The 24,874-nt window shown below is 33.9% G+C and overlaps 1 protein-coding gene across 1 annotated transcript in view; it reads left to right on the top strand.

Annotated features, from left to right (window-relative positions):
* The window catches only part of LOC104507513 (CUB and sushi domain-containing protein 1-like), a gene marked incomplete at both ends in the record, with an annotated part of 113,400 nt that overhangs the window by 13,376 nt on the left and 75,150 nt on the right, over positions 1-24,874 (top strand). Inside the window, 3 exons of the mRNA XM_010148827.1 lie at positions 14,683-14,874; positions 18,362-18,488; positions 20,290-20,492. Coding sequence (XP_010147129.1) covers positions 14,683-14,874; positions 18,362-18,488; positions 20,290-20,492 — 522 coding nt within the window. The remainder of the gene's footprint in view (positions 1-14,682; positions 14,875-18,361; positions 18,489-20,289; positions 20,493-24,874) is intronic.

Here is a 24,874-nt window from a genome sequence, read left to right as displayed (position 1 = left end):
AAATACTCTTTCCCTCACAGTAACAGCTAGAACTCTCAAAACTTGTTTCTTCTCATGGTGCTTGAAGATGGGTGTCTATATTCATGATACCATCTGCCCGTGTCTTCAGAAAGTATCCTGAGATTGTGATGTGTAATGAATTTTACCACTATGTAGAACTGTTCTTTGGACTCCTCGCAGACCTGAGGGCCTTTACCAAGTTCCTTGTACTAGTGGATGCCTGTCTGAGATAGCTTGAAGTTGCTGTCTGTACTTCTCCACACAACTACTTTTTTAGGAGCAGCTTATCTAGGTCTCTGTGGCAATTTCATGGTTCCTCAGTCTTGTGCAGGATATAACAGAAGAAAGCTTCACTTATCTGCAGGGTAAGCCTTGGAGTACATAGTAATGATTCAGTAGAAGGGTCCATCTGCTGCAGGAATACTGACAGATATCATCTGTAGGAATGTGTCTGGCTGCCCTGGACCACTCAGCAGTATGTTCTGCCTTGTAACACAGGCCTGTGTGCTTCAGAAACATGTAGAACTACGTACAGCCTTTATAAAGTCTGAAAACCATTCAGAGATTTGCTGTATACTCTGCAGCTAGATTTTAACTTTCTGAAGGATTTTCACTCTACTGTTTCTGATTCAGTGCTATAGATTAAAAATTAAGTTCCTTGTTAGTTCCTCAACACTTGTCTTTTGTCTGCATCCTCCATTTCCCATTGATGTGAAATTAGGTGTTTTCCTGCACTTTTATGCTAAGATGGAAATGAGGTCTGGAAAAATTCTCACTAAGGATTTGTCTTTTTAGAGAGTGAATTTTGTGTAGACTCAGTTGTTAACATTACATTAACTTAGGCCATTTATGAATCCATGACCATTTCTTGCACCTAGAGCAGAATTCTGCATGGCTATAATTTCTGCCAGAAGAGTGGGAAAGATTAAGGACCTTGAGCTGTGCTCAACTTCATAGAAATTGCATCAAACTCTATCTAGTATTCCTGAAAGAACAGATTTAGGATTGTACATGGATAGATTATTTTTTTTAAAATGTAGGTTTGATTTTTTTTTTTTTTGCATTTACCATTTTCTATATTTAGCATGCATATTAAGCAGTTTTACAAAATTTCTTTCACTGGTCTCAAGATACACTTTTCAGTTTAAGAAAAGAAATTCTGAACTACGTTTCTCAGACATGATGCATTGGTTTGGCACTCATAATATTCTGTTATTACCAAAGACTTAGTTCTAATGTTAAGTTTAAGTAAGTTCTTTATTATAAACATTCTCTACCCCTGCATCTTTCAAGGGATGGTAAAAGTTAGTCATGGAGGCTGCATCTGAAGTAGCCTGCTCTAAATATATATAAATAATTTAAACATGGAAATTAGTGTAAGAGAATCCTGAACTGAAATTTAATTTAGTTCATTTCTTACTCTACAGTAATTGAAAATGTTAAAAGAATGTCAGTGAAAACAATGTTCTGAAACTGCATACTCAGTCAATTATCCTAGCACACAAACAGACTCAAATTCAGAAATGTAGTGACTTTGCCTCAGGCTGTATAGTGTCAGTTCCAAAGAGAACAATGCAGCAAAAATGTGAGATAAAATAAAATGAAAATAAACAAAAGTAAAAATCATTAAATGAGTGTGCCTTAACCTGTACATATATATTCACAAGTCATTTTATGGGCAGTATAATTATGTGACTAACCCCAAAGTAATGTAAGCTGTATTGCATGAATAGAGAAGCTGTGTAAAAAAATTAATAAATGCCAAAAGAAAGGCTTTATAGAAATTTAAATTCAGTTCACTTATGTACAAGAATTATGATATTCTGTTTAATTACATGATTGTAGTGTCCTCCATGCCCCCTAAAAATGCAACTGCCTTCTGCTTCCAAAATATTCAATATTTACATAATTCAGCCACATTCTCAAAGCTATGCTTCTTCTATGCACTGAATGATATTTCTGTTTAGGGCAACGTGATAAGGGAAGATTTTTTAAAAAATCATATTCTCTGAAAATCAGAAGTTTTCACAGGATTAGGATGAATTTACATTCAGTTTTAAAGCATAGGAAAAAAATCCTGAATAAGACAGTCAGGATTTTCAGTACAGAACTCTTAAGTACGCTTTCCCAATTTGGTGAATTTCAAAACATCAGTGGTTTTGCTTTTGTTTTGTGTTTTCGGTTCAATAAGCTAATTCATTAAATACTTCCTCTTTATGGGTCTACCTCACAGGATAAGTAACATAACAAATTGTACAGTCTAAAAATAATTTGGATATAATTAACATTTAAGGAATTTCTGTTAAAAAAAAGAAAAAAAGTTACCTGTTTCTCTGCTTACATGTCATATAGTGGCTTGTTTGAATACAATTTTTTTCCCCTGCAACCAAAGTTCCCAGTGCCTCAAAATTAAAGAAAAAACCTTATATTATTAGTAAATGAGCAAGAAACATGACCATCTCTTTTGAAATTTCTTTTGAAAACAAAATTTAAGTTTGCCCCAAAATTAAGGAAAAAACCCACTTATCTTAATAGTAAATGAACAGAAAACATGAAAATATCTTTTGAAAACAGAAGATATGCAGAGAAATTAGGTGAAGTTAAGCATAATTTTGTATCATCGTAATCAGTATAGTGTAATCTGTATTTTTAGAGCCATACCTTAATATGTCAAGGCCTTCTATGCTACTCACCCTGCCACCCCAGCAGGTGAGCTTAGGTTGGACAAAAGTGTGGGAAGTGACAGACCTGAGGCAGCTGACCTGAATTGAACAATCTGCCATTCAGTACCATGTGACATCGTGTTTAGCAATAAAACTTGGGAAAGTTTTTCCAAAGTGTCCACTTCTTGAAGACTGTTTGGGCATCAGTCTACTGTTGATAAGCGATTTCTTTTGTATCATTTTTTTGCTTTGTTTGTTTGGTGTTTTTGTTTGGTTTTGTTGTTTTTTCCTTATTAAACCTGTTTATCTTGACCTGTTATTGTTCCAATTCTCTCACCCATCCCACTGTGGGGTAAAGACAGAGCAACTGTGTGGGGGCTGAACACCACTGTGTTCATAGACTCATAGAATAGTTTAGGTTGGAAGGGACCTTAAAGATCATTTCATAGACTCATAGAATGGTTTGGGTTGGAAGGGACCTTGAAGATCATCTAGTTCCAACTCCCCTGCCATGGGCAGGGACACCTTCCACTAGAAGTGTTCTCAGTGCTTACTGTGTTGTGAATAGCCTGACAAAGTGAGGATAGTGCTGTTTGATTGCAATACCGAGGACATAAAGACAGACTTGGAGAGGAGGGAAGAGAGAAGGAAGGAAACAGATGATCACCTCTTGTTTCCATGTCTGCAGCTTGGACTAAGGGAATCTGCAATGCCAAAACAAGGAGACTTGAGCAGAAGTGCAGGAGGCAAGAAGAGCACCACGGAGTGTCAGAAAAGATGATGTTTGAGATAAAAAGACTAGGACAAACATGTAAGACAGGAAGAGAGCAAGACAAGCTCTCAATAAAACATGGAAAGAGGGATATAGTGGAGAACTGACACTGTGTTAATAAAAAGAAGGTTGTGAAAATTAAACTGGAAAGAGGAGAAATCCCACCAAATAGAAAAGTAGAGGCATGCTGTGAAAGGAGTATAGGCTGAATAGTCCATGACTATTAAACTGTTTTCTCCAAAACACTTGGAGTTAAAGACAGGCTTCTGATTGAAATATGTGTTTTGTAAATATACACTCACAAGTTGAGCAACATTTCTTTAAAACGCTGTCTGAACATTTCACAAGAAAAGTTTTATTTTTCAAAACATTACATAATTTATCACCCTGAAATCAGTGAATTATCCCTCTGTGAGGGATGAGATTGGAAAGACAGATGATGTTAACTACTTCTTATTTTCAATTAAGCAAAAATGAGTTTTGATATGAGGTATTAGAATATGTGAAAAAGGTAATTTTTTACAGGTTATTTCAATTTGGCTTTGATAATATCCAGTTATAATCTGTTGAAGGACTCCTGTTTTTTCTGTGTATGGGTAAGAGATTCCAATCCAATTTAAAGCCAGTAGATTTTCCTGTTATAATCCACATCTGCTGTCAAGAATACAGCTGCTTTTTAAAATCTTCTGTTACAAAGTTTAAAAGGCAGTTATGCTTTGAAGGTGAGAGAGATCACCAAAGATGTCCATATGCCTGGGTTCTTTTGCATTTGTACTGAAATTACATCTTTAGAATAGGAAAGTAAGATTTTTCTGTGATGCCAATTCAGGTAGGCTTTTTAAGTGCATCTGTTTCTCATCTGCTGATGTATGTATGCATATCCTAGGTATAGTATGTGCTTGAAATTTGCAAGCAGATCTCGGCTAAATTCATAATTTCAGAAGTGCTGGCCTCAGTATTATGATAACTAAATATTAAAGAGGCGATCATATTTGGAGCATTATTTCTGTGACTTTAGTGGAAACACATAGTTTCCATGAATTTCTCTTGAAGGACAGAACTTCTTTACCTTCTTTGCCACCTCAGCCTGGACTTTTTTTCTCATATTTTTTTAAAAAACATATTTCTAGGAAGCCACTATAAATAGTATATGAGAGTATATATTATAACAGCTTAATTATAAAATCTAAGCAACACAAGTGTAAATATATTATTCTCTTCAATACTTCTCATAGTAATATACAAAATTAAATCCTTGTATAGGGTTTTTTTGTTGTTTGTTGTTGTTGGGTTTTTTTTAACATTAGTAATTTCAAGTCATTTGTGTATGCCCCATTATTTAAATGTAACCATTTATTTAAATTTTGTAATTAAATAGTTTATGAAAACATGAATTTTCAGGAAAAAAAAAATCCAGATTTAATTTGTAAAGATTTTAACAGTTCAGATGCAGGAATGTGGCTGTTGTCTCCCCTGCCTTCATTATATGAGAGAATTTTTTACATTTCAACATACTGAGTTTGTGGCCCTTGTATATAATACGTTTTTATAATTGGAGGTTAGCAAAAAATAAGAAACACAATTTTTTTTCAATCATCAAAGCTATTTTTCTAATTATTTAAAACTGTAAGAATGTTATTTAAGAATAAAATTTAGGTTAATCCTTCAAAGTTTTATATACATTATTAAAATCACCCTGCAAAGCTATGCGTATATGATAAATGAGCAGAATTAGGGATGCAAGTAGAGACCAGACAATTTGGAAGAAAGATAGTATAAGATGATGAATGTTATAAGCCTATTTCTTTCTATTCCTTTTACTTCCATAAAATTACTAGCTGGGGAAAGTTGCATAAGACATAAAGATGAAAGGTAGATAAGATTTATGTGTTTCTCATTACTTAAGTTGTTCACCAGAGTGTATTTAGAACTTCATTTTCAGAAGTGTAGGGCATCAATACCACAAGCCAGAATAACAGGTGCTGTGTGCACATTGTTCCTCTGTCAGCATGGGAAAGAATAAGCACCTGCAGGTGATAGAGATCTTTAACTTCAGTCTTACGTGTGTCATACTGGTTTTTATAAGCTTGTACAAATCTTTTTCTATGTTTCAATACGTCCTTTATATTGATGATGACATGATTACTCTAATAGTGAGTATTCTAGAAAAGACTGTGAGGAAATGAATGCATTTGTAATCACTGAAGCATTTTGTAGGTGTTAAGCTGAAGTACCTTGCAGTAAACAACACAAGAAAAAAATATATGCGTTCGTGTTATTTCTTTTCCTTTACTTCCCCCTGCAGAAGGTCATACTAGTGCTCTTCTCAAAAGTAGCCTACAGAATGTTTTTAAGTACTGACTATATCAGTCATTTCCCCAGTGATTGTAAAGGGGTCTTAGGCATGGAACATTCCTGAAGATCTCTCTTTATAGACACTTGAAGTTAGAGTTCTTAAACTCACAGAGAATGTCACGTTTAGTCCCTGCCTCTCATATATTGAGTATAAATTATAATTAATTATTCGTTTGCTTGCTGATTGCAAAGCTTACTTGTATGCTTTCTATATATGTACAGTAATCATCTTGATGCAGGCACATGTATTTGCATACCTCTCTCTTGCAAGTATTGTTATTTACTAAAAGTATTTTCCAGTGATGAAAGCATCACATGCAAAACGTGTCTTCTAATGGCTGTTTACATGTATTTAACTTGCTTCTCAATTCTTTTTCTTTTGTATGTGTGGATGTTATAGCTGAAAATGGGATAACGTCGTCTTTTAATAGGACACAGATGGTGGGGAAAAGCCTTAAAACTTATTCTTATACACTTATTACATAAGGAAATTACATTAAAAAGTTATTTTCTTTTCCATTTTATGCTTAAAAGACCTGTTACTGACAACTATTTTACATTTTACATGTTTACATATATTTTCTTACGGGTGGCTTGTGTCAAGAAAAAGTTCTGAATCTCCTGTTAGAAAGTATTATCCATTAAATGACTGTCTCATTATTACAGTCAAACGTGAATTGCCAATATATTGCAGAGCTTTTGAGAAATTGAGTGTACCTCTCAATTTCCAAAGGGTACAAAGCAGCATGGTGTCATTACTTACCATGAACTCATTCTTCTGTACAAGCATGTAGAAATATTTTTTGATAAAATGTGGCTCCATTGGTGTTTTTCATATGATCTGTGTTAGAATGTAAATTATTCAATCATCAAGTCAGAAAAATATTTCAGCCATCCTTGCAAAAACTTTACATATCCAAGAGAAAGAGGTCTGGAACTAATTTTGTCCCAGTGCATACAGCCCCCACTCATTTGTCATGCGAGGTTCTTTGAACATTCATGCAAGTTTCTGATACCTCACTACAACCACATTATCCAAACACTTTTCTTTCTATGGACTTTTCTATCATTCTAATTAGCTAGAGAATTTGTAATTGGCACATTTTCCAGTATGTAATACAGACTTTTTTGTCTCTACAACTGTAGATTTCAATGGCACATAAATGGTTCCAAGACAGAATGAAAATGCCAGGAACTCTCATTTTGAACTGCATTGGTTTAATTAAATAGATTATGTTATGGATGTTTAAGATGCAGCAACTGCAGAGTGAGTGTTTGTTGACATTTACATGCATTTAGAAATCCATTATAGGCTCTGAACGTTAACTCAAGTACCATTTCATACTTTTAATTACCCTTTGGCAGTTCAAAAATGAATCTGTGTAAAATGTATACATTATGTTTATGAGCTTTAATTACTTGAGATTAAGATAACAGTAGCAGAGTTCTTGATGTTTCTAATGTTTTCACATTACCTTTTTTTAATATTAAAATATATGTTAATATTTGCCTGTATATACAGAAATAGAATTTATATATGCATTTGCCCTTCTTTTTTGGAGTCATCCCAAAATATGTTACTATGTCACTTTCAGATTATACATAATTTATGCTCTCTGTCTTCCACAGCAAGTAGAAATCAAAAGAGAACATTGTGTTTTCACTGAGCAGGGCCTACCCAGTCTATACTTACAGTATAGTAAATAACATATTTATTAGAAATTATTAAATGCTATTTGGAGTCCCATGGGCTGTGCTTTTGATCCTTCAGTTCTTAATATATTGAGCTCAAAAGGTTTTTTACATTTAGAATAATTAACCCATCATGACTTGTAAAGTTTTTATGGAGATTAGTGGTATTGCTGTTTTGATAGTATTTCCCCATGTGTAACAGCAATATTAATAGGAAATTATATGAGTATAAACTTACTCATCTGAGCTGAGATCATTGGTAGTGTTGACCTACACCGATATGCTATATATTGTGTTTTCTGAACCTGTTCTTACTTATATTAGACATCTGAAGTTTTACAAATACCCCAGCTAGCATTTCTTTTAAAATGTCTTTACAGTTTTGTCTAGGAGACTTTCTATTTGGAGTTCATGCTACAGCCTGTACTGTAGTATGTCTGAGTCCACAGAATTTACAACACAAGTTCATGGTCTTTTGAATTTACAAAAAGAAATTCCCTTTTTTTTTTTTTTTCATTTTTTTACAACTTGGTGACTACTGTATTCCTTTACTTAGTAGTTACAGTGTTCCAGGACCATCTCTGAGGCCGAGGTTTCGTATAAAAAGAACCTGTGCAGCATCAAAACATCCATCATGATTGAATTCCTCTAAAATTAACTAGATCACACAGAAGGAAACTTATGAGCATTTTGTGCTTTTATGCCAGTTATATATGGTTTGGCATAAAGTCAGAATGGCACTGACAAATAATTAATAATAATTAATCCAATATAAAGCCTGTAAATGAAGTTAACCTGCCCAAAAGTGTTGTAAAAATGTGCACCGTGGGCCACAGTATTAAGGACTGTGATATTGTATTTATTTTACTGTCAATTCAAATATTTCCTGTTTTAAAACTGTTCTATTCCATCTCCGAGGATAAAGTGTTAATTGCCACAGTATACTTTGTGCCAAAGCATGAACAAGGTTTAGTAAGCCAGAAATTTTAAAAAAAAAAAAAGAAAGAATAAAGCCTGGTAGCCTAATTTCTTGGGTGCTCATAGGGGACCTATATTCTAGTCCCTAATAACAGTGGGCTTGTATGTGCTACGTAAAATCTGGGTGAGTACCATAGCCCACAATTCAGAGTGTCTTTGTTGCTTTTGTCCACTGTCTACACCAGGAACTCATAACTTATTTTTTCCTCATATTCTTCATAAAAGTCTTACTGTGGAACTCAAGGTTAGGGTTTGCAAGTAGGGACCAAATATGTAAAGGTTGGTAATGCATATCTTTTAGATGCTTACTTTTTTGTTTGTCTGGCATTAGGAGAAAGATTATTTCAAAATACCTTAGGACTTCTTCATGAAGAGTAGGAAATTACTTATTTTAGGTTAGTTATTTTTCATATGGCCACTGTAGGTTTACATGCAGTGTTAATGCACATGTATATCATAAGTAAACTGTATTCTTCCTTTCAAAATAGGTGAAGAAAACATTTGCAGATACCTCAGAACTCCATCAGCTTCTGTTAAAAGTACACTGTACTATATAGAATCCCTGAGAATTTTCCCTGGGGACACACAATGAAAACTCACTTCTGCCTTTGTACTGAAGACAGGTTGTGGAGGGTACGAACTTGAAGCTGAACTGAAAGGTGTGCTCCAGGGATTCACTTAGCTTACTACATCTACTAATGGACATAAAAGCTAGTCCAAAGTAAAAACACTTTAGTGCAGATAGTGTGAACATCATGTCCTCAGGTTCATTGTTTCACTTCCCAGATTTGCTTCTACTGTCCTGCACTACTTACTAATGTAGATAGTAACCAGAGTACCCATCATAATTAAACTGAGTTGAAAGAAGTTGTAATTAATCGTCTACATAGATTACAGACGTCAGTAATTTTTACCCTGACAACTCGTATTTCTGCATTCCTGATTATTTATATCAAATATGACAAAACAAATCATGTTGGATAAATAGTGTCAGGAGGTGATAGCAAATCATCAAGATGTATTCTGGTTGTTTTACTTTTAATTTAATTGGATTTTATCCATTCATTGTTCTGATAATCCTATAGTGAAAGTCAGGAATAAGATAATTGGCAGCAATTTGCCAGTACAATAATCTTTCTCAGCAGTAAGAATATTGGCAGAATTTCTCTGACTGCTGGCTCATTTCAGCGTCAGGTAAACCCAAGTACTGTGATTGTGTGGCACTCATGACCATATTTCCCCACTGTGAAAGTTCACATCTACACTGAAGTTCTGTTGCAACATTTCAGCAATGAGATTTCATGACAACAGATCCTTTATGACAAGTTACAACAGATGTACAAGACTTGAATTAGTAATAATTATTGGAAGTTAAACTCAATATCAGTTTTCCAAGGCGGTCTTTAGATAGAAATATCTGAATAATCTAAACAATACAACAAATGAAGTGTTTAGTGTCTCAATTATATTAGGTGTTAAACCTAATTAAATTTAGGGTTTATATTTTTGCTTCCATTTAGATATCTATTTGCATGTAGTTTTCTTGTTCTTTTTTTTTTTTCTTTTTTTTTTTTTTTCTGTCTATTGTGTGTAAAATAGGAAATTGAATTCTGATACCCAGGACAGGAAGTTGTTATGTTCTCTAAAACTAGCTTATCTAACACTTCAGCCCAAATAAATATTTAATTAGGTCTGAGTTTCAAATAGACTGATCTGAACTCCTCTATTGATATAAATGCTCCCTCAGAGACTCAAAAATAAGATTTTAAAAAGCCATAAATTTCTGTAAGGCACTTATATCTTCTGACACATGCACAGGCTAAGAAATTTCTGTATGTACAGCTGTGTACTCACCATGTCTTCACCAAAGTTGGTTTTTTCCTACTTATAACTTGCAGAGCTGTTTTGTCATTTACAGGTAGAGAAATGAGGCTCAGTATGTGTGTAGCATGAAGCTCTTGAAGAAGGAGGCAATTCAACTTAAAATAGTGCTATTGACAGATGAAAAAGTCTTTCCACATTTGGAGAACGGTGGCCCAAAAATAACTGTAAAATTATGCTAGATTTAGAGACACTTTATATACTTTTATGATATTTATTTTAAAAGAGTAAATGGACAAAATCATTAAATTTAATGTGATTGATCTAGACCAGCCTGATGTGGAGAAGAGACAGTAAATAATTAACTAATTTATTCTCCTGTTACAGTGTGCTGGTTTCAGGCAGGAAATAGGTCCTCTCCTACACAGAGCTGGCTGGCCCACAGTGGCTGAGAGGTTTTGTTACGTTCCATGGTGTGGTATGTCAGGCTCAGTGGTCAGGCTGGGGGTGCACATGCACAGTTTGGGAAGGCGTGAAGTTGGCCTGGGGGTAGGAGGATCTTAAGTGTTTTGGCTAGCTGATAGCTGGGTTCTTAGCTCCTTTTGTTAGCTCTTGGTATGGTTGTTAGCAGAGAAGCAGGTTCTTTTGTTAGTAGTTTGGGGGTTGGGAGGCTTTTCTTCCTGCTTTGGAGCTCTTAGGCTTGGGGACTGTTTGCTATTTTGGGACCTTGTTGTGTGTCGGTTGGCGTGTGGTGAGCTACTATATTATATGTTCTATTTTCTATTGGTTTAATTACTTATTAGTACTTGTATTGTTAGTATCACTATAATTTTCATTTATTAAATAGTTCTTATCTCAACTTTTACAAGTTTTCCTTGGTTTTTTCCCCTCCAACTCTCTTCCTGAAGAAGGGGAGGTAGGTGAGCAACTGAGTGGTATTTAATTGCCAGATAAGGCTAAACCATAGCCAGTTCTTTTTGGCACTCAACCTGGGGCTCAAGACAGTTGAGATAAGAACAGATCTGACTAGTGTGATAAGTATTTGGTATAGCAATGTGGTTGTGGTGATCCAGATGCTCAGTTTGAGGTTTTTTAAGTTGCTAACAGATCAGCGGGATCTACTGCCTTACATGCTTCTTATTATCCTGATCTTATATGCTCAAACTGGGTTGAGGGGTTTTGCTAGGCGGTTCAGGCATACTGCAATATTAATTGAATGTTATGTTATATACAGAAGTTCTAGGCAAACTTCATATATTTATTTATTCAGTAGTATTATTTTATTTATTTATAAACATACACACAACTGTACAAACTTTTGTAATGCCGATCAATATATTTTAACATGTGAATGCTCTGATATACGCATACTACGTATTTAGCAGTACAACAGAGGTATTTTTAAAACTATCTTAGTCAAAATAATGCCAAAGGCTAGTAAATCATCTTACGGGTTAGGTATTTTAAGCTTAAAATAAAATTAAAAAAAAAAACACCCAAACTTTTTTTTTGGACTCTTCCTAAATACTAAATCTCAATCTGAATTATGAATTCATTTCTTTCTGCAGAAAAAATGTTTAGAAAAAACTCTTTCAGTAGAGAGTGACTTTTATAGTACTGTAGCTCCTTTTGGAGAACTTGTTGCAGCCTACAAAGCAAAGGAGTTGTGAAACCTCTGTTAATGGATACTTTAAGGTACCATGGAATGGTTAGGGTTGGAAGGGACCTTAAAGATCATCTAGTTCCAACCCCGCTGCCATGGGCAGGGACACCCTCCACAAGACCTGGTTGCTCAAAGCTCCATCCAACCTGACCTGGAACACTTCCAGGAATGGGGCATCCACAGCTTCTGCAACAGGGCAGCCTGTTCCAGTGCTTCACTACCTTCTTCATGAAGAATTTCTTCCTGACACCCAATGTAAATCTACCTATAATGGTATCTCTATATCTATATATATGTAAATAATCTAGAGCGATGTGAAGTATTAATAACCTAAAGGAAAAACAGAAAGATGTTTTGTGCTACTCAGTCCTATTTCAAAGCAAGAATAGAGAAAGTGCAGGCAGGCTATGGTATGCTTTTGTCAAACTTCTAAACCTTGTGGCTGCATCTCTTTTACTCTTTACTTGAGTGATGTTTCAGAAGTCCTCAGGGATCAATATTGCGGATGAGGAGAGAATGACATAGTGTATACACCACGTATACTTTGCAAACAGATTGTAAAATGATAAACACACTAAACTTTGTTTTGCACCATTTAGGAAGCCCTTATTCTGATTAATGAGGAGGTCTAGTGACCTTTATAGGCACATCATCTTACAGAAGTAGTACTTCAAAAAGGAGAGAAGAGATAAGATTCTCTGACGCTGCATCGTATCTATTTACACACTTGTGCAAAACTGAATGCTAAGTGGACTCCATGAAATGATGGCAAGTCAGAATGATAGTTTTATCACAGTCTTGACATCATCTGTAGTGAAGATAGCTATACAGATGTTTGTCCAAAAGTTCCTTTCACCCCAATTTATCTGATGCTCTTATAAGATATTACCTCTTCCTGACAATCTTTTCCTCTTTATGCAATAGAAGGTAGTGGAGAATGAATCTCTCATGTAGCTTTCTAACTATATATCAGTCTTATGGAATGTTTATTGCACCACACACAAGTACATTCTTTAATCAGGAAGGTTTCATCTGTCAATCACATGCCACTGCCAATGATAACCAAATCTTGCACCTACTAAAGAATGGGGAAATATCTAAAAGTAATTTGCAGAGAAAAATCGTTACACTGGCTCATGCTTGTGGCTCATATCATCACATTATCTATGAAAAAACTTTTAGTTTCAGCATTTTAGAAGAAATGTTTTTGTATGTTTAATAAGGACATTAAAATAATGAAATATAGCTATTTCTTGTGAAGCTCAACTCACCTGAATGACCTAATCATCTTGGCGCTTTTGTAGTGATTAAAGAGAAATAGATCTTTTTAGAACTGCACAGTTCATCCAACCTATTTTAGGTATCTATAGGATGAGATTAATCAGAAGTTCACACAAAGGACAGCATTTTGTCAAAAACTGACAGATTGTTGGCCTAGGGTGGCAAATACGTGGCTTATCATTTTGTAGCACCACTTAGTTCCCATATCTGCGATGATTCACAGAGCCTGGCCACAGAATGTTCACTCCATTCCATGCTGCTGTACAGGCAGTATTGTTCAGGGAACCACCATGGAGTGGATTTCTTGCATACCAGCTGCAACTGCACTCCACCCTGAAAACCCCTTCAATATCCTGCCTGTCCTTAATGTGTGAACAATGCCAGTCCTTTCATATAAGTTTACTTTAAGTCACCCCCAGTAATTATTCCACACATGGACAGATACCTTCCACTAGATCAGGATGCTAAAGCCTCATGCAACTTGGCCTTGAAGAGTTCCAGTGAAGGGGTATCAACAAATTCTCTGGAAAACCTCATGTAGATAATGAACTGAAAACAACCAATTGAAAGGAAGACCAGCAGCCTGACTCAGAACCATTTATTGAAGCTGTTCAGTAAAATAAGGTAGCAAAATGGAAACCCTTTGTAGAGTGAGAATTACTCTCTTGGCCTGAGGGCATGGCAGTAAGAATATGGAGTTGAGAAAGATTAATTGGGAATCACTCTGTATATTGCTCCAAGATCTTAAACTCAAGGCAAAAGAATATGTCTTTATATTTTAGCAATGCTATATGAAGAAAATGCAGAGAGAAAAGGGTAAAATATGGAAAGAGTTGTAGCTGCTTAGGGTAGAACTGCTCATTCCAAGCAGCACTGAAGGAGCTGTTTATCCCACTTAGTATATTAACAGGCCAAAAAGAGGAATGCTAAATGAAAATGAATGTGGGAAAATTTCTTCATTTCTTCAGAAAAGAAACTGAAGCCACCTATCTTGACACTAGGATGGATGAAATAACCTTTGCATTTATTCCCTGAGTTATCACTGTGTCTACAGGCTTTGTTGTGGAGATTAGATGAAGAAGTGAAGCTCCCACTTAATGCCAAATACAGGGTTGATACCTCCTTTCCTCTGAATAAAAAAGAATGGAAGAATGGAAGTGGTATAAATTAATAAATTGCTCACTAATCTCTTTTAAGATAGTGTAGATGATACGCTTTCTTCAATAAACTAATGCCATAATCAGTTATGGAATTAATAATTAGTTCTTGGTGTTTCAGTTTCTGATTTACTCAAATTATATATAATTTGTCTTTGGTCACTGTGAATACATGTAATGTAATTGAATGATGAGAATATAATTTGCATCAAGATCAAATTCATTGGCATTTTATTTTGTTTGATATTTTATATCTCTATGCCTGTTTATCTTTATTTCTCTTCCCATTTCTCATTTCAGGTTTTGACCTAGTGAAGTGTGAAGATCCTGGTATACCAAATTATGGCTACAAGATCCGCGATGAAGGACATTTTATAGACACTGTCATTTTATACAGTTGTAATCCTGGTTATACAATGCATGGTAGTAGTATTATGACGTGCCTAAGTGGAGATCGAAGAGTTTGGGACAAAACTTTGCCTACTTGCATAGGTAATATGGATTGTGACAATGTAAGATTTCAGTCTGGTGTTTTATTACATTCATGTTTATCTTATCTGTTTTAATCAGAAATTATTTCAGCATCTCATTCCTATGAAGCTAATTTCTAATTTTCTGGATTGTTTTATCTGTGTGCTCTTGTGTCATTGTTGTCATGCTAGGATACCTCATCTGTCAGAAAGTTGAGGTAGACCTCGTCTTTAAATATCACGTCTTCAAGTGATACCTCTATTAAGACAGCAGAAATGCCGTTCACTGATGGTTTACTGGCACTTACCCTACTTGATTCTAGAATTGTATCTGTAAATTTTCTTATATGTATGACAGTTCAAAACAACTCTTTCCAGTTTTGATTTAAAGACTTTTCCAGGCTCTTTATACATTCAAATCCTCAAGCTCTCCAGTTTAATTGGCTAGCTTCCTTTTCATCTAAGTTTGCCCTTTTGTAGGGAAGAGCCATAATTAGTCCTACCTTTGCCTATCTTCCCATTTAATTTAAATTAAGTCATTACTCTAATGTCATTTTCTGTGATATTTTCTTGTGCACTGTCACCTAATTGAATCAATTCTAAAATAATTGTTATTTTCAAGTCTATTAGGTGAATAAATCCATCTGTCTATTTCCTTTCTTAGTATGATGTTTTGTTCCCTAATCTACATGTAGGATGTTAACATCTCAACAAGTAAAAAATGTGACCTGGAGAAAGATAGGGAACCCAGGATCAAGTGAATCTAAATCGAATTCCCATTTTTGCTTCTGTAGAAAATCTTTCATAACTCTTCTCTAAATTATTTTTCACCAATATGTATGTATTTTCATGCTGAGTTTATTTGGTTTACTACATCGCTACTATGTAATGCTCCCTCCACTCCCTCTACCTGTATTCTTGATAACTGTATACTTTCAAGCTTTATTCTGCTTATGGGTTTTGTTTGCTTGTTTGGGTTTTTTTTTTAATTACTTGTAGAAATATCTCTTATTTCGTGAGGATTTCAATTCATCTCTAAGTGGAATTATGTCCTGATATCAATAGAATAGTCAAATTTCATATAGTATCCTAAGGCAGATTTTGTTCTTGCTTTCTGTGTGTTCAATCACAAAGCTCTATTTCTATGTACCTTTATGTCTTTACATATCTTTTTATTTGCTGTCCTTGTTCCTATATTTAAAACCAAATTTGGGGACTGCATCAGTTTTGTATAAAGTCTATCTTCCTGTTTCTCAATTTAAAACTCTTCTGAAACATTCGTTAGCTCCCCAAGAAGTCAAATGTTCACTATTCTGTCTGAAAATATTCTAAAGATGAATCTTTCTAAACAGCCTCTCACAAACAGTCTGTTACCTTCATTAAGGTCTTTTTTTTTGTTGTTGTTGTTGTTTTTTTTACTGTTCTATGCACAGGAAAACCTGTCATGAAGATCCCTGAAAACTCAGTGAAGCATCTGCAGATTATTTCTTGCTCTCTTCTTTTTCCTACAATGTTATTTCTGGATTCTTTTCTTTCTTCAGTTTTATCTTAGGCTAGCAGTTTTTTCTCTTCCCACTTTCTACTTAGACACATTTTCTTAACCTCCTGTTTGTGGAGATCTATGCTTTTTTATTTATTGTGTTTTAGATCACTGTTTGATATTTGATATTTTCTCCACTGACATTTACATCCATCATCATCTTTACAATCATTGAAATCTCGTTCACAAAAAATTCAAGCCCAAACATAGAGATATTCCACATATTCTACACCTAGTCATTTTCAGTGATACACTGCTATATTACTCTAAGCATTTATTTCCATTTTTTCGTGTTCTAAGCTTTAATGAAGAAAACCAATGAATTCTTGTATTTCCTTCTCCAGAAGATTGTAGAACTTGTTTGAATATGTCACTTCTATTAGTTATAGTATAATTATTTACTTCATATGGTAGATTCTTTGAGGTTGTGGTTGTACATTATGCTTATTTCTGCATACTGAAAAACAAACTTTTTAGATTTTTTTTGTGTAATCACTTCTGAAAGTTTAATTTTGATCTGCTCCTAAAAGGGATTTTTTTTAAAAATATATGACAACTGTATAATGCATCATCTGAAATTTTATCATGTATTCTGTTTCTAAATGAATCTTCTCAGAATTCAAAAGGAAATCTGTCAATATATTTGACTTTAAATAATTCTGGTTTTACTGAATTATTCTGAATTCTTTGGTAAGTACAGTCCTGTATCAGTCATTTCTTAATTTGTAATTATATATCACAGCAGTTACTGCATTCAGAACTTGCCTGTATAATGAAAATTAGCTGAAATCTTAGGCAAAGGTTATGTTTGAAGAAAGTATGTTGTGAAGAGTCTTTCTGCTGTGGTTCTATAAATAATATATAGTGTTTTGAGTGCCCAGACCAGCAGGATAGGTAAGTAAATCAGTCACCTTGTTTGCTCCAGAGTGGTTTTCCTTCCTGGTAACAATTTGGTTGTCAGCAGTGACTTGGCAGCATGTAAGACTTACTGTTAGGAGTGTTGCTGATGATTATTTGTTCCAACTGCCGTGGTTCTTTCATCGTCTGCGTCTTACACAATGTTTGTTGTACAACTGTGCTTGAAGACTTCCCCATGGTAGTGTTTTTTAATACCATTACTTGTAAGGCAACCCTGTAAATGAAGTAGGAATTCACTTAACTGAAGAGTTGCTGATACTTTTGGTTCAGTGGCACCTGACTGTTACACAGTTCCAGTTTGATCATGGTGCATCTTTATACTGGCCACACAACAACATGATGCTCTAAACAAGCAACGTAAGAATCGTTCGATTCTGGATGCATATCACTGCAATTGATTGCTCCACAAAGTTAAGATAGCACTGATAATAAAAATGGTTTAAACCAGACACTGCATACTTGAAAATCGTAACTTTCTGATTTACGTTCTCACTTTGTGGGCATAGAACATGTAAATTTTTAAATACTAAAGGAAATTACGAGGCAATATTTTACTGCTTTTTGATGTAAATAAACTTGAAATTATATAGAAGTAACTTGAAAACATTAAACTAAATGCATTTTTTCATTAGACCAACAGAGAAAACAACTTTAGTTACAAAAACCAGTGCTGTAAATTCTGAATTTGAGCATTCTGTATTACTTAGAAAAGCCAAACATGTTAGATGGAATATTTCTGATGCATTTTTACTCTCTTGCTGACACTAAAATTGTGCTTTTGTTATCTCAGTTCATATTGAACTACTTTTGATTGATAAATAACATAATCATGGAAGTATGGCTTATTGCTTTATAACGAGGTAGGAAGGAGATAATTATATGTTCATGTTTAACTTGTGTACATGCCCTGGTTTGTACGTATGTGTACTGCTTCAGAGATATTATGTCATTACAATACATTTTTAGAAGACAGATGTGTAATGGACAGAAAATGGAAGTGTGATATATTATGGTCTTGTAAAAATAAATGTAATCCTTGCTTATTTTGTAGCTGAGTGTGGTGGTCGAATTCATGCTGCTACATCAGGGCGTATTTTGTCCCCTGGTTACCCAGCACCATATGACAACAATCTTCATTGCACTTGGATTATTGAAGCAGATCCAGGAAAGACAATAAGGTACATGCTTAATTTCAATATTTATTGTTGACTTCAATATGTTATAAATTATACTCTATGCCTTACATACTCTTCTACACAATTTTTTATTAACTCCTCCTTACATTAATAAAGTTGATGCTTGTTATGCTGCCATTTATGAGTGCCATTTCTCTAGGGAACATGGGTATCTAAATTGTGTAGGGGACACCATCTAATTTAGAACTGTGAATTCTGCTAGATAATATGGCCTATAAATCTTCAGTGTGGTAGCGTGGTGCAATGCTTTGCCTTTTTCTAGCTGTAAACAAGCTAAATTGCCAAGCTGTCAACTGTGGTTACAAAATTCTTCCCTTGAGTCATTGTAATGCAATTCTTTTGTAACTTACTGTCACAATCAATATAATAATTTGTTTAAAATCAAATGTAGTTATTCAACACTATTTCTTAAATACATTACCTCAAGCAGCCTGACTCTGCCAGGAATGCTCAGACATCAGGCATCTTGCACGGTGTTAGGTTTCTATTAGGAGCTGTCTTTTTGTCACAAATGCTTTGATTGGATGAGGAATTGAGAATTAGCAGCAGTAACAGAGATGATTAGGGCTATCAAGTTTTGTATACAACTTTGAAAGATTTTCATTTTCCGTTCCTGTTCTCTTCCATCATATAATTATAAATATATGTAATATTTTGAATTATGTAAGTATCAGTTTTCCCCCATAATAATTTGAATAGTAAGACCAGCAACATCTTAGAAGATAGTGAGAATAATCAAATTTGAGAAAAATGATTAAATTTTAATAAGAATTGAGTACAGGACTGAGAGAATGCTTCATAGATAAGGACTAGAAGATTAGTCCATATAGATTAAGCAGCACAACAGAAAATGGAAGGAATTAGAGCACAGAAAATGAGGGAAACACATCTGGTGACTAATGCATGAAATAAATGTTTATGCCAAGAACTGAATGATGGATCCTAGAGCTTTTATTTCTATAATGATTTATGGAAAGACAATGGAAGGATTCAAAAACTCAGGCAGAAGGAAATTAGTAATAAAAGAAGAACTTTTAAAACAGTTTTTCCTCATCAGTTTGACATACTGACAAGATTATTATACTTTGCGGTTGGTGCATTATTTAGTGAAAGGAATAACAACACTTTAAGACTCTTTCAGCTGAGTTTTGCTGTAGTAAAACAGATTTAAAAACTGTCCAATTATTCAAGCTAGTTTGTTTACTCTTAACATGAAGTTGCTGTGAAAGCAAGAATGTAACAAAACCATTTAACTCTAATCAAGATAGATAATCTTAACTTTTTTTTCATTTTAAAATAATTCATTGTCAATAATATGTTTAATGACATGCAACAGAGATTAGTTTTATACTCCAGTGACAGGACAGAAGTATGTGATCTCCAGTAAATGTGTTACTTCAGAATATTAGCTATTTACGTAAAAAAAAAGGGTTTTTGCAGAAAGTTAACAAATAGTAAGCTATTGCATTATTCAGTTTATGTAGAAAATAGTTGTAACTGATCACTTAAATTAAACTTATTCATCATAAAAATAAGTTAATTTATAGATCAAGTACCATATGGCCTGTAATAGTGTTATCTGTAATTCAGGCACTTATAAAACAGACTAGCGTCTCTCTTAAAAGATCAGCTCATTGAACAGGAAAAAATTAATAACTCTGCAGGACCACTAGCCCTTCTTCAGACCTAAACAACATCTCAAACCTAAGTACAGTTTGGGAATGATTGCTTGGAGTTTTGTGTTTAATAAGTAATATACAGCACTTTTACTTTTTCTTTGCAGCCTGCATTTTATTGTTTTTGACACTGAAGTCGCTCATGACATCTTGAAAGTATGGGATGGGCCTGTTGAGAGCAGCATACTTCTGAAAGAATGGAGTGGCTCAGCCCTTCCAGAGGATATTCACAGCACTTTCAACTCATTAACATTACAATTTGACAGTGATTTCTTCATCAGCAAATCAGGCTTCTCCATTCAGTTTTCAAGTATGTAAATACTTTTTTTGATTTGTACACATTCTTCTATATATTAACTGTCTCTCATCTTACAACTTCTTCCATTCTAAAAAAAAAAAAGGAAATTATATTATTTTAATTATTCTATTATATGTTTATGCAAATAGCTACAAATAGTGAGAATTCTGGATTTGCTTTGAATGTTTAAGTTTTCCTATTCCTTGTCTTGTACAGCAACCACATGGATAGTATTATCTAATTATCTATTTTTTTTAACAAGTCAAAATGGGTTTGTACATACATAAGTTTTTTTCTCAACTGACAGTGTTAAATAGTCCCACCAAAGTTACCTAATAATACATTATTTTTGATTCATATTTTATGTTTGGGTTTTTTTTTCCTCACAGTATATGTTGCATGATGCATTATTTTTATGACCTTAACCTTTCTTTGTGTACATGATTAAACTGAAGAAGAAAGTATATCTTATATTGAAATACATTTAAAAATTTACTGTTAAACTAACCAAAACCATTTTCAGGCCTAAAGGGAAATCTCCTATAAAGAGTAGCTGTGATCGATATCGTGCAAGTGATCAATTCTATAAAACTGAGTATGTGGATTTTTTCTATTATATTATGACTCAAATGTTAAAGACTGAGGGCAGGACTGCAGGGAGACTGTATCATTGTCTTTGACACAGTCATTGACTGTATCTGCATATAATGTATGTAACTATTTCTGCTGAGGAACAGGAAAAACATGAATTAATAAAATATGTGAGAGTAATAGTATTATTTAAAACCTTCTCTGTAGCTGCTGTCATTCAGAAGTAAAGGGTACTAATAAGCTTCAGTCATTAGTATTTGCATGAAGAAATATACTTTGAGGTTTTCCTAGTATCTAAATAATACATTATAAATTTACTAATTACTTAATTTTGCATAATTTTTCTGACTATTGTAGCCCCCAAACCACACCTCTTTCATCAACCCTAACATACCTAGTTAAAAGTATGCAAAACATATTAAATACAAAGAGCAAAATAAAAGTTTCTAAAATATCTGACCAGTGTGCTCTATAGTTATGCTGCTTTTCATGTAGTTTGTGGAAATAAAAGAGTTTTTTACTCTTTGCAAACAGTTGCAAACAGTTTTAATGTTGTATTATATGAAAATATTTGTAAGTTCATGCACAGATTTTGAAAGTAGGAAAATATTTAAGTAGTTAGATTTGTTAACATGTTCTTTGACCTTCAGTGATACTTCTGGTAAGTAGGAGACAATTTAATGTTTTAAGGGTGAAGCACTCATTTTGTCATCTTAGTATAATATCTGATGGATGCACTCGATATTGCTGGCATTTGCAGAGTATGTCTTACTGGAATTAATTGGAATTAGTGGTGAAGAACTGAGTGGCTCAGCTCAAGTAAAGGGAAAATTATATTAAATTTTCATTCACCCTGCTTGACAAATGGAATGTTTTATTAATTTTTTAATTGTAAGAAGTATAAATATGATTTAAGGTATATATTAAAGTAAATATTAATTTATTTCATCTAAAAATAAGAGATTAGTTTATTTAGTCTCATTGAGGCAATGGACAGAGTACTGTGGCCTTTAACTGTAAAGGATTTAAACTAATCAAACCATGACGAAGTGAGGATCTTTGCATGACTTAGTGTTCATCATGAGTTCAAACTGTAGGCCAGTATATAGCAAAGCTGCACAGAATATTGAAATTTTACTATTTCAGTAGTTTGTAACTCAAAGAATAGAAGTCTTGAGTTGCTTAAACTATTTTTTGGTAATTGCAGAAGATGTAGATGTTTCATTACAAGTTTTATAAAGGTAACTACTCAATTTGTGTGTCTTTGTGTCACTTGAAGGATTTCACATGTTGCGTTTATTAATGAGTATATTTAATTAAAATATTAATTACAACAAGTAAACTTAATTTGCAAAATTGCACAGGATTGAAAATAATCTTTAATAACCTGGAGCTCTTACACATGCAATTTATGTACTGAATTATACAATTGGGATGAGTATCTACATCAGTGAATTAATGGAATCATATGAAGGATATATATCTGAGAGTATCTGGTCAACTGAACAGCTTAAAAACAAAGCATTAAAGTGTTAACCTTCAGCTGGAGAATTTGTTTCCTTGTGCTGTGAATGTGCTGATTACTTTCAATACTTTGCACTCTACAATATCCTTACTGCATCTGCCTAAAATAAGAGGTGCTGTGAAAGGGTAATATGAGGTAGATCAGAAAATATCACCAATAAATTGCTTACTGTTGATTGTAAATGTAATTAGAGGTATTTTTAATGGAAAAATATAAATGGCTGAAGCTTACAAAATGTTTGAACACTATTAAAAGTGCCTTGTCTTGCCCACTCCGCTCAGCATGTAAAGTATGAGGACACAAACTGACAAGAGTGATTATGTTAATTGTAATCAGTCTAATGCTTTTCATTAAAACTTAATTACCATTTAATCATGCATAAAGAGACAAAAAATTGAGTTCAGTGTACAAAATTGACCTTTACTCTGGGGGTTAAATACATTTAAACTATGTATTACAAGCCAGGGATGTCAACCAACTCTTTCTGGTCACGATAAAAAAGTGAACACAGAAGGGTATATGCAAATTTGGTATTTGGCTTCCTTATTCCAAAGAAACAAACTTATTGGCAGCAAAAACTTCCTGACTAAGTAAACCATAAGAAAGAGGTTTTCTGACCTAGCTGAATTCTGTCCTATGTGTCTAAGGTAAATGGGATAAATCTCCCTCCGAAGTTGCCTTTTTCTTTTTATCAGCTATAATAACATACACTAAATCTCAAAACATCTGGACATCTAAGGGCATGTGAAATGAATCCTACCTGTCTTTTCACAGGTGTCTAGTTCCCTAGATGCCATAAACAATTCTGACTAGTCTCAATCTGCCACTCCAGAAGGTCCCACGCCCGTAAGTCCTTGGTAATATCTTCCAGTCCTGTTCAGATACCTCAGATAATGTAAGGCATCTCAAATGAGACTAGCCATCTATGTTGAAGCAGATCAATCTTGCCCTCAGTGTCTAATCTTCGGCTAGACTAGACTTCTGAAAGTACTTGGGTCCTATGCTCATGGATGGTTCATTGCTCTGATTGACCTGAAGCTTATTTTAAGCGCTTGTTTATATCTAACCAAATAATTTGTTTATTTGATATTTAACAAAATCAATAGAAGTTGTATATAAGGGAACAGCACTGGCATTTGCTAGTCATATTATCATTCTCACAGACTTAGTCAACCTTATTCTAATAATGCCTAATACTTCTACCCTTACAGTCTAGCCTTTTTTCTTGAACTAAATTCTCAGCTGATATAACTTAAGAGAACTGTATCCTTTTCTTAAACTAAATATTACATTCATAGTTCCTCAGCTGGTTTCATAGATTTGGCTCCTCAAGGATGTATGCATTAAAGGATTATTCACACTCTTCTTACAAGGGAAAAAATGTTGGAAATCCTTGGCTTTTCTAGAATCAAACTCATCTTTGATCATTTTCTATGAGTTCCTCTGGTTCTATGGATTATTAATTTCTCTTAGTCATAGTATTCTGTAAGCATGCACTTTAATTAAAAATACACCTATCTGTGCTTTCATGTGAACTGTCAAAAAGTTTCTAAAGTAGCAAAGTTTTTTCTCAATTTCTTTGTAATATTCCTATCTTATTAGAAGAACTTCAGACACTTATTAAAAGACAAGACATGAAATAAAGTCATATGTATACTTGGGTTAGTCCAATTTTGGGATTTTTGTTGTTAGTTTGATCTACCAATATTTTAAAAATTGCTCATGAAGAAAATGCAGATAAAAGCAAGGACATCAGCAAGATGCCTAAGTCTTTAACAACACAAGTCATCAATTATGATAATAAAAATACACAACTTATACCAACCAGTTAATTAGAACAATTATTTGGAAATTATTGTGTTTGCTGATGACACATCTGTTGATATCTTACTTGCTCTGACAAGAGCTTAAGCATCATCAGTTCTGTGTTTTATAGTTCTTAATAGCATTAGGCTTAATCTGACAAATCTGTTTAAGCAATGATGCCTGCTTCTGCCCAGTTTTGTAATTCCATTTGATGGTTTGTTTGTCTCCAGCAATTCTTACACTAACTGTCACCTTTCTTGAACTGTTAGAGTACTGTTGTCTTGTAAATTGTTCTTTTATTGCTGAGATATGTTTTAATGACTTGCCTAATGGCCTGAGCTACTACCTTTAAGTAGTATAAACATTTTCATGACAGAATCTTCATTGCTAAGATTCATGCAATTGTTCCAGTTTGATTCACAATTAAATTATCAAGTAAAAAGAGTTAGCACAAAGATGTATTTTAAAAGAT

The sequence above is a fragment of the Eurypyga helias genome, unplaced genomic scaffold (assembly GCF_000690775.1).
Source record: "Eurypyga helias isolate BGI_N326 unplaced genomic scaffold, ASM69077v1 scaffold83, whole genome shotgun sequence".
Taxonomy (NCBI): domain Eukaryota; kingdom Metazoa; phylum Chordata; class Aves; order Eurypygiformes; family Eurypygidae; genus Eurypyga; species Eurypyga helias.
This window is presented reverse-complemented; position numbering and strand designations above follow the sequence as displayed.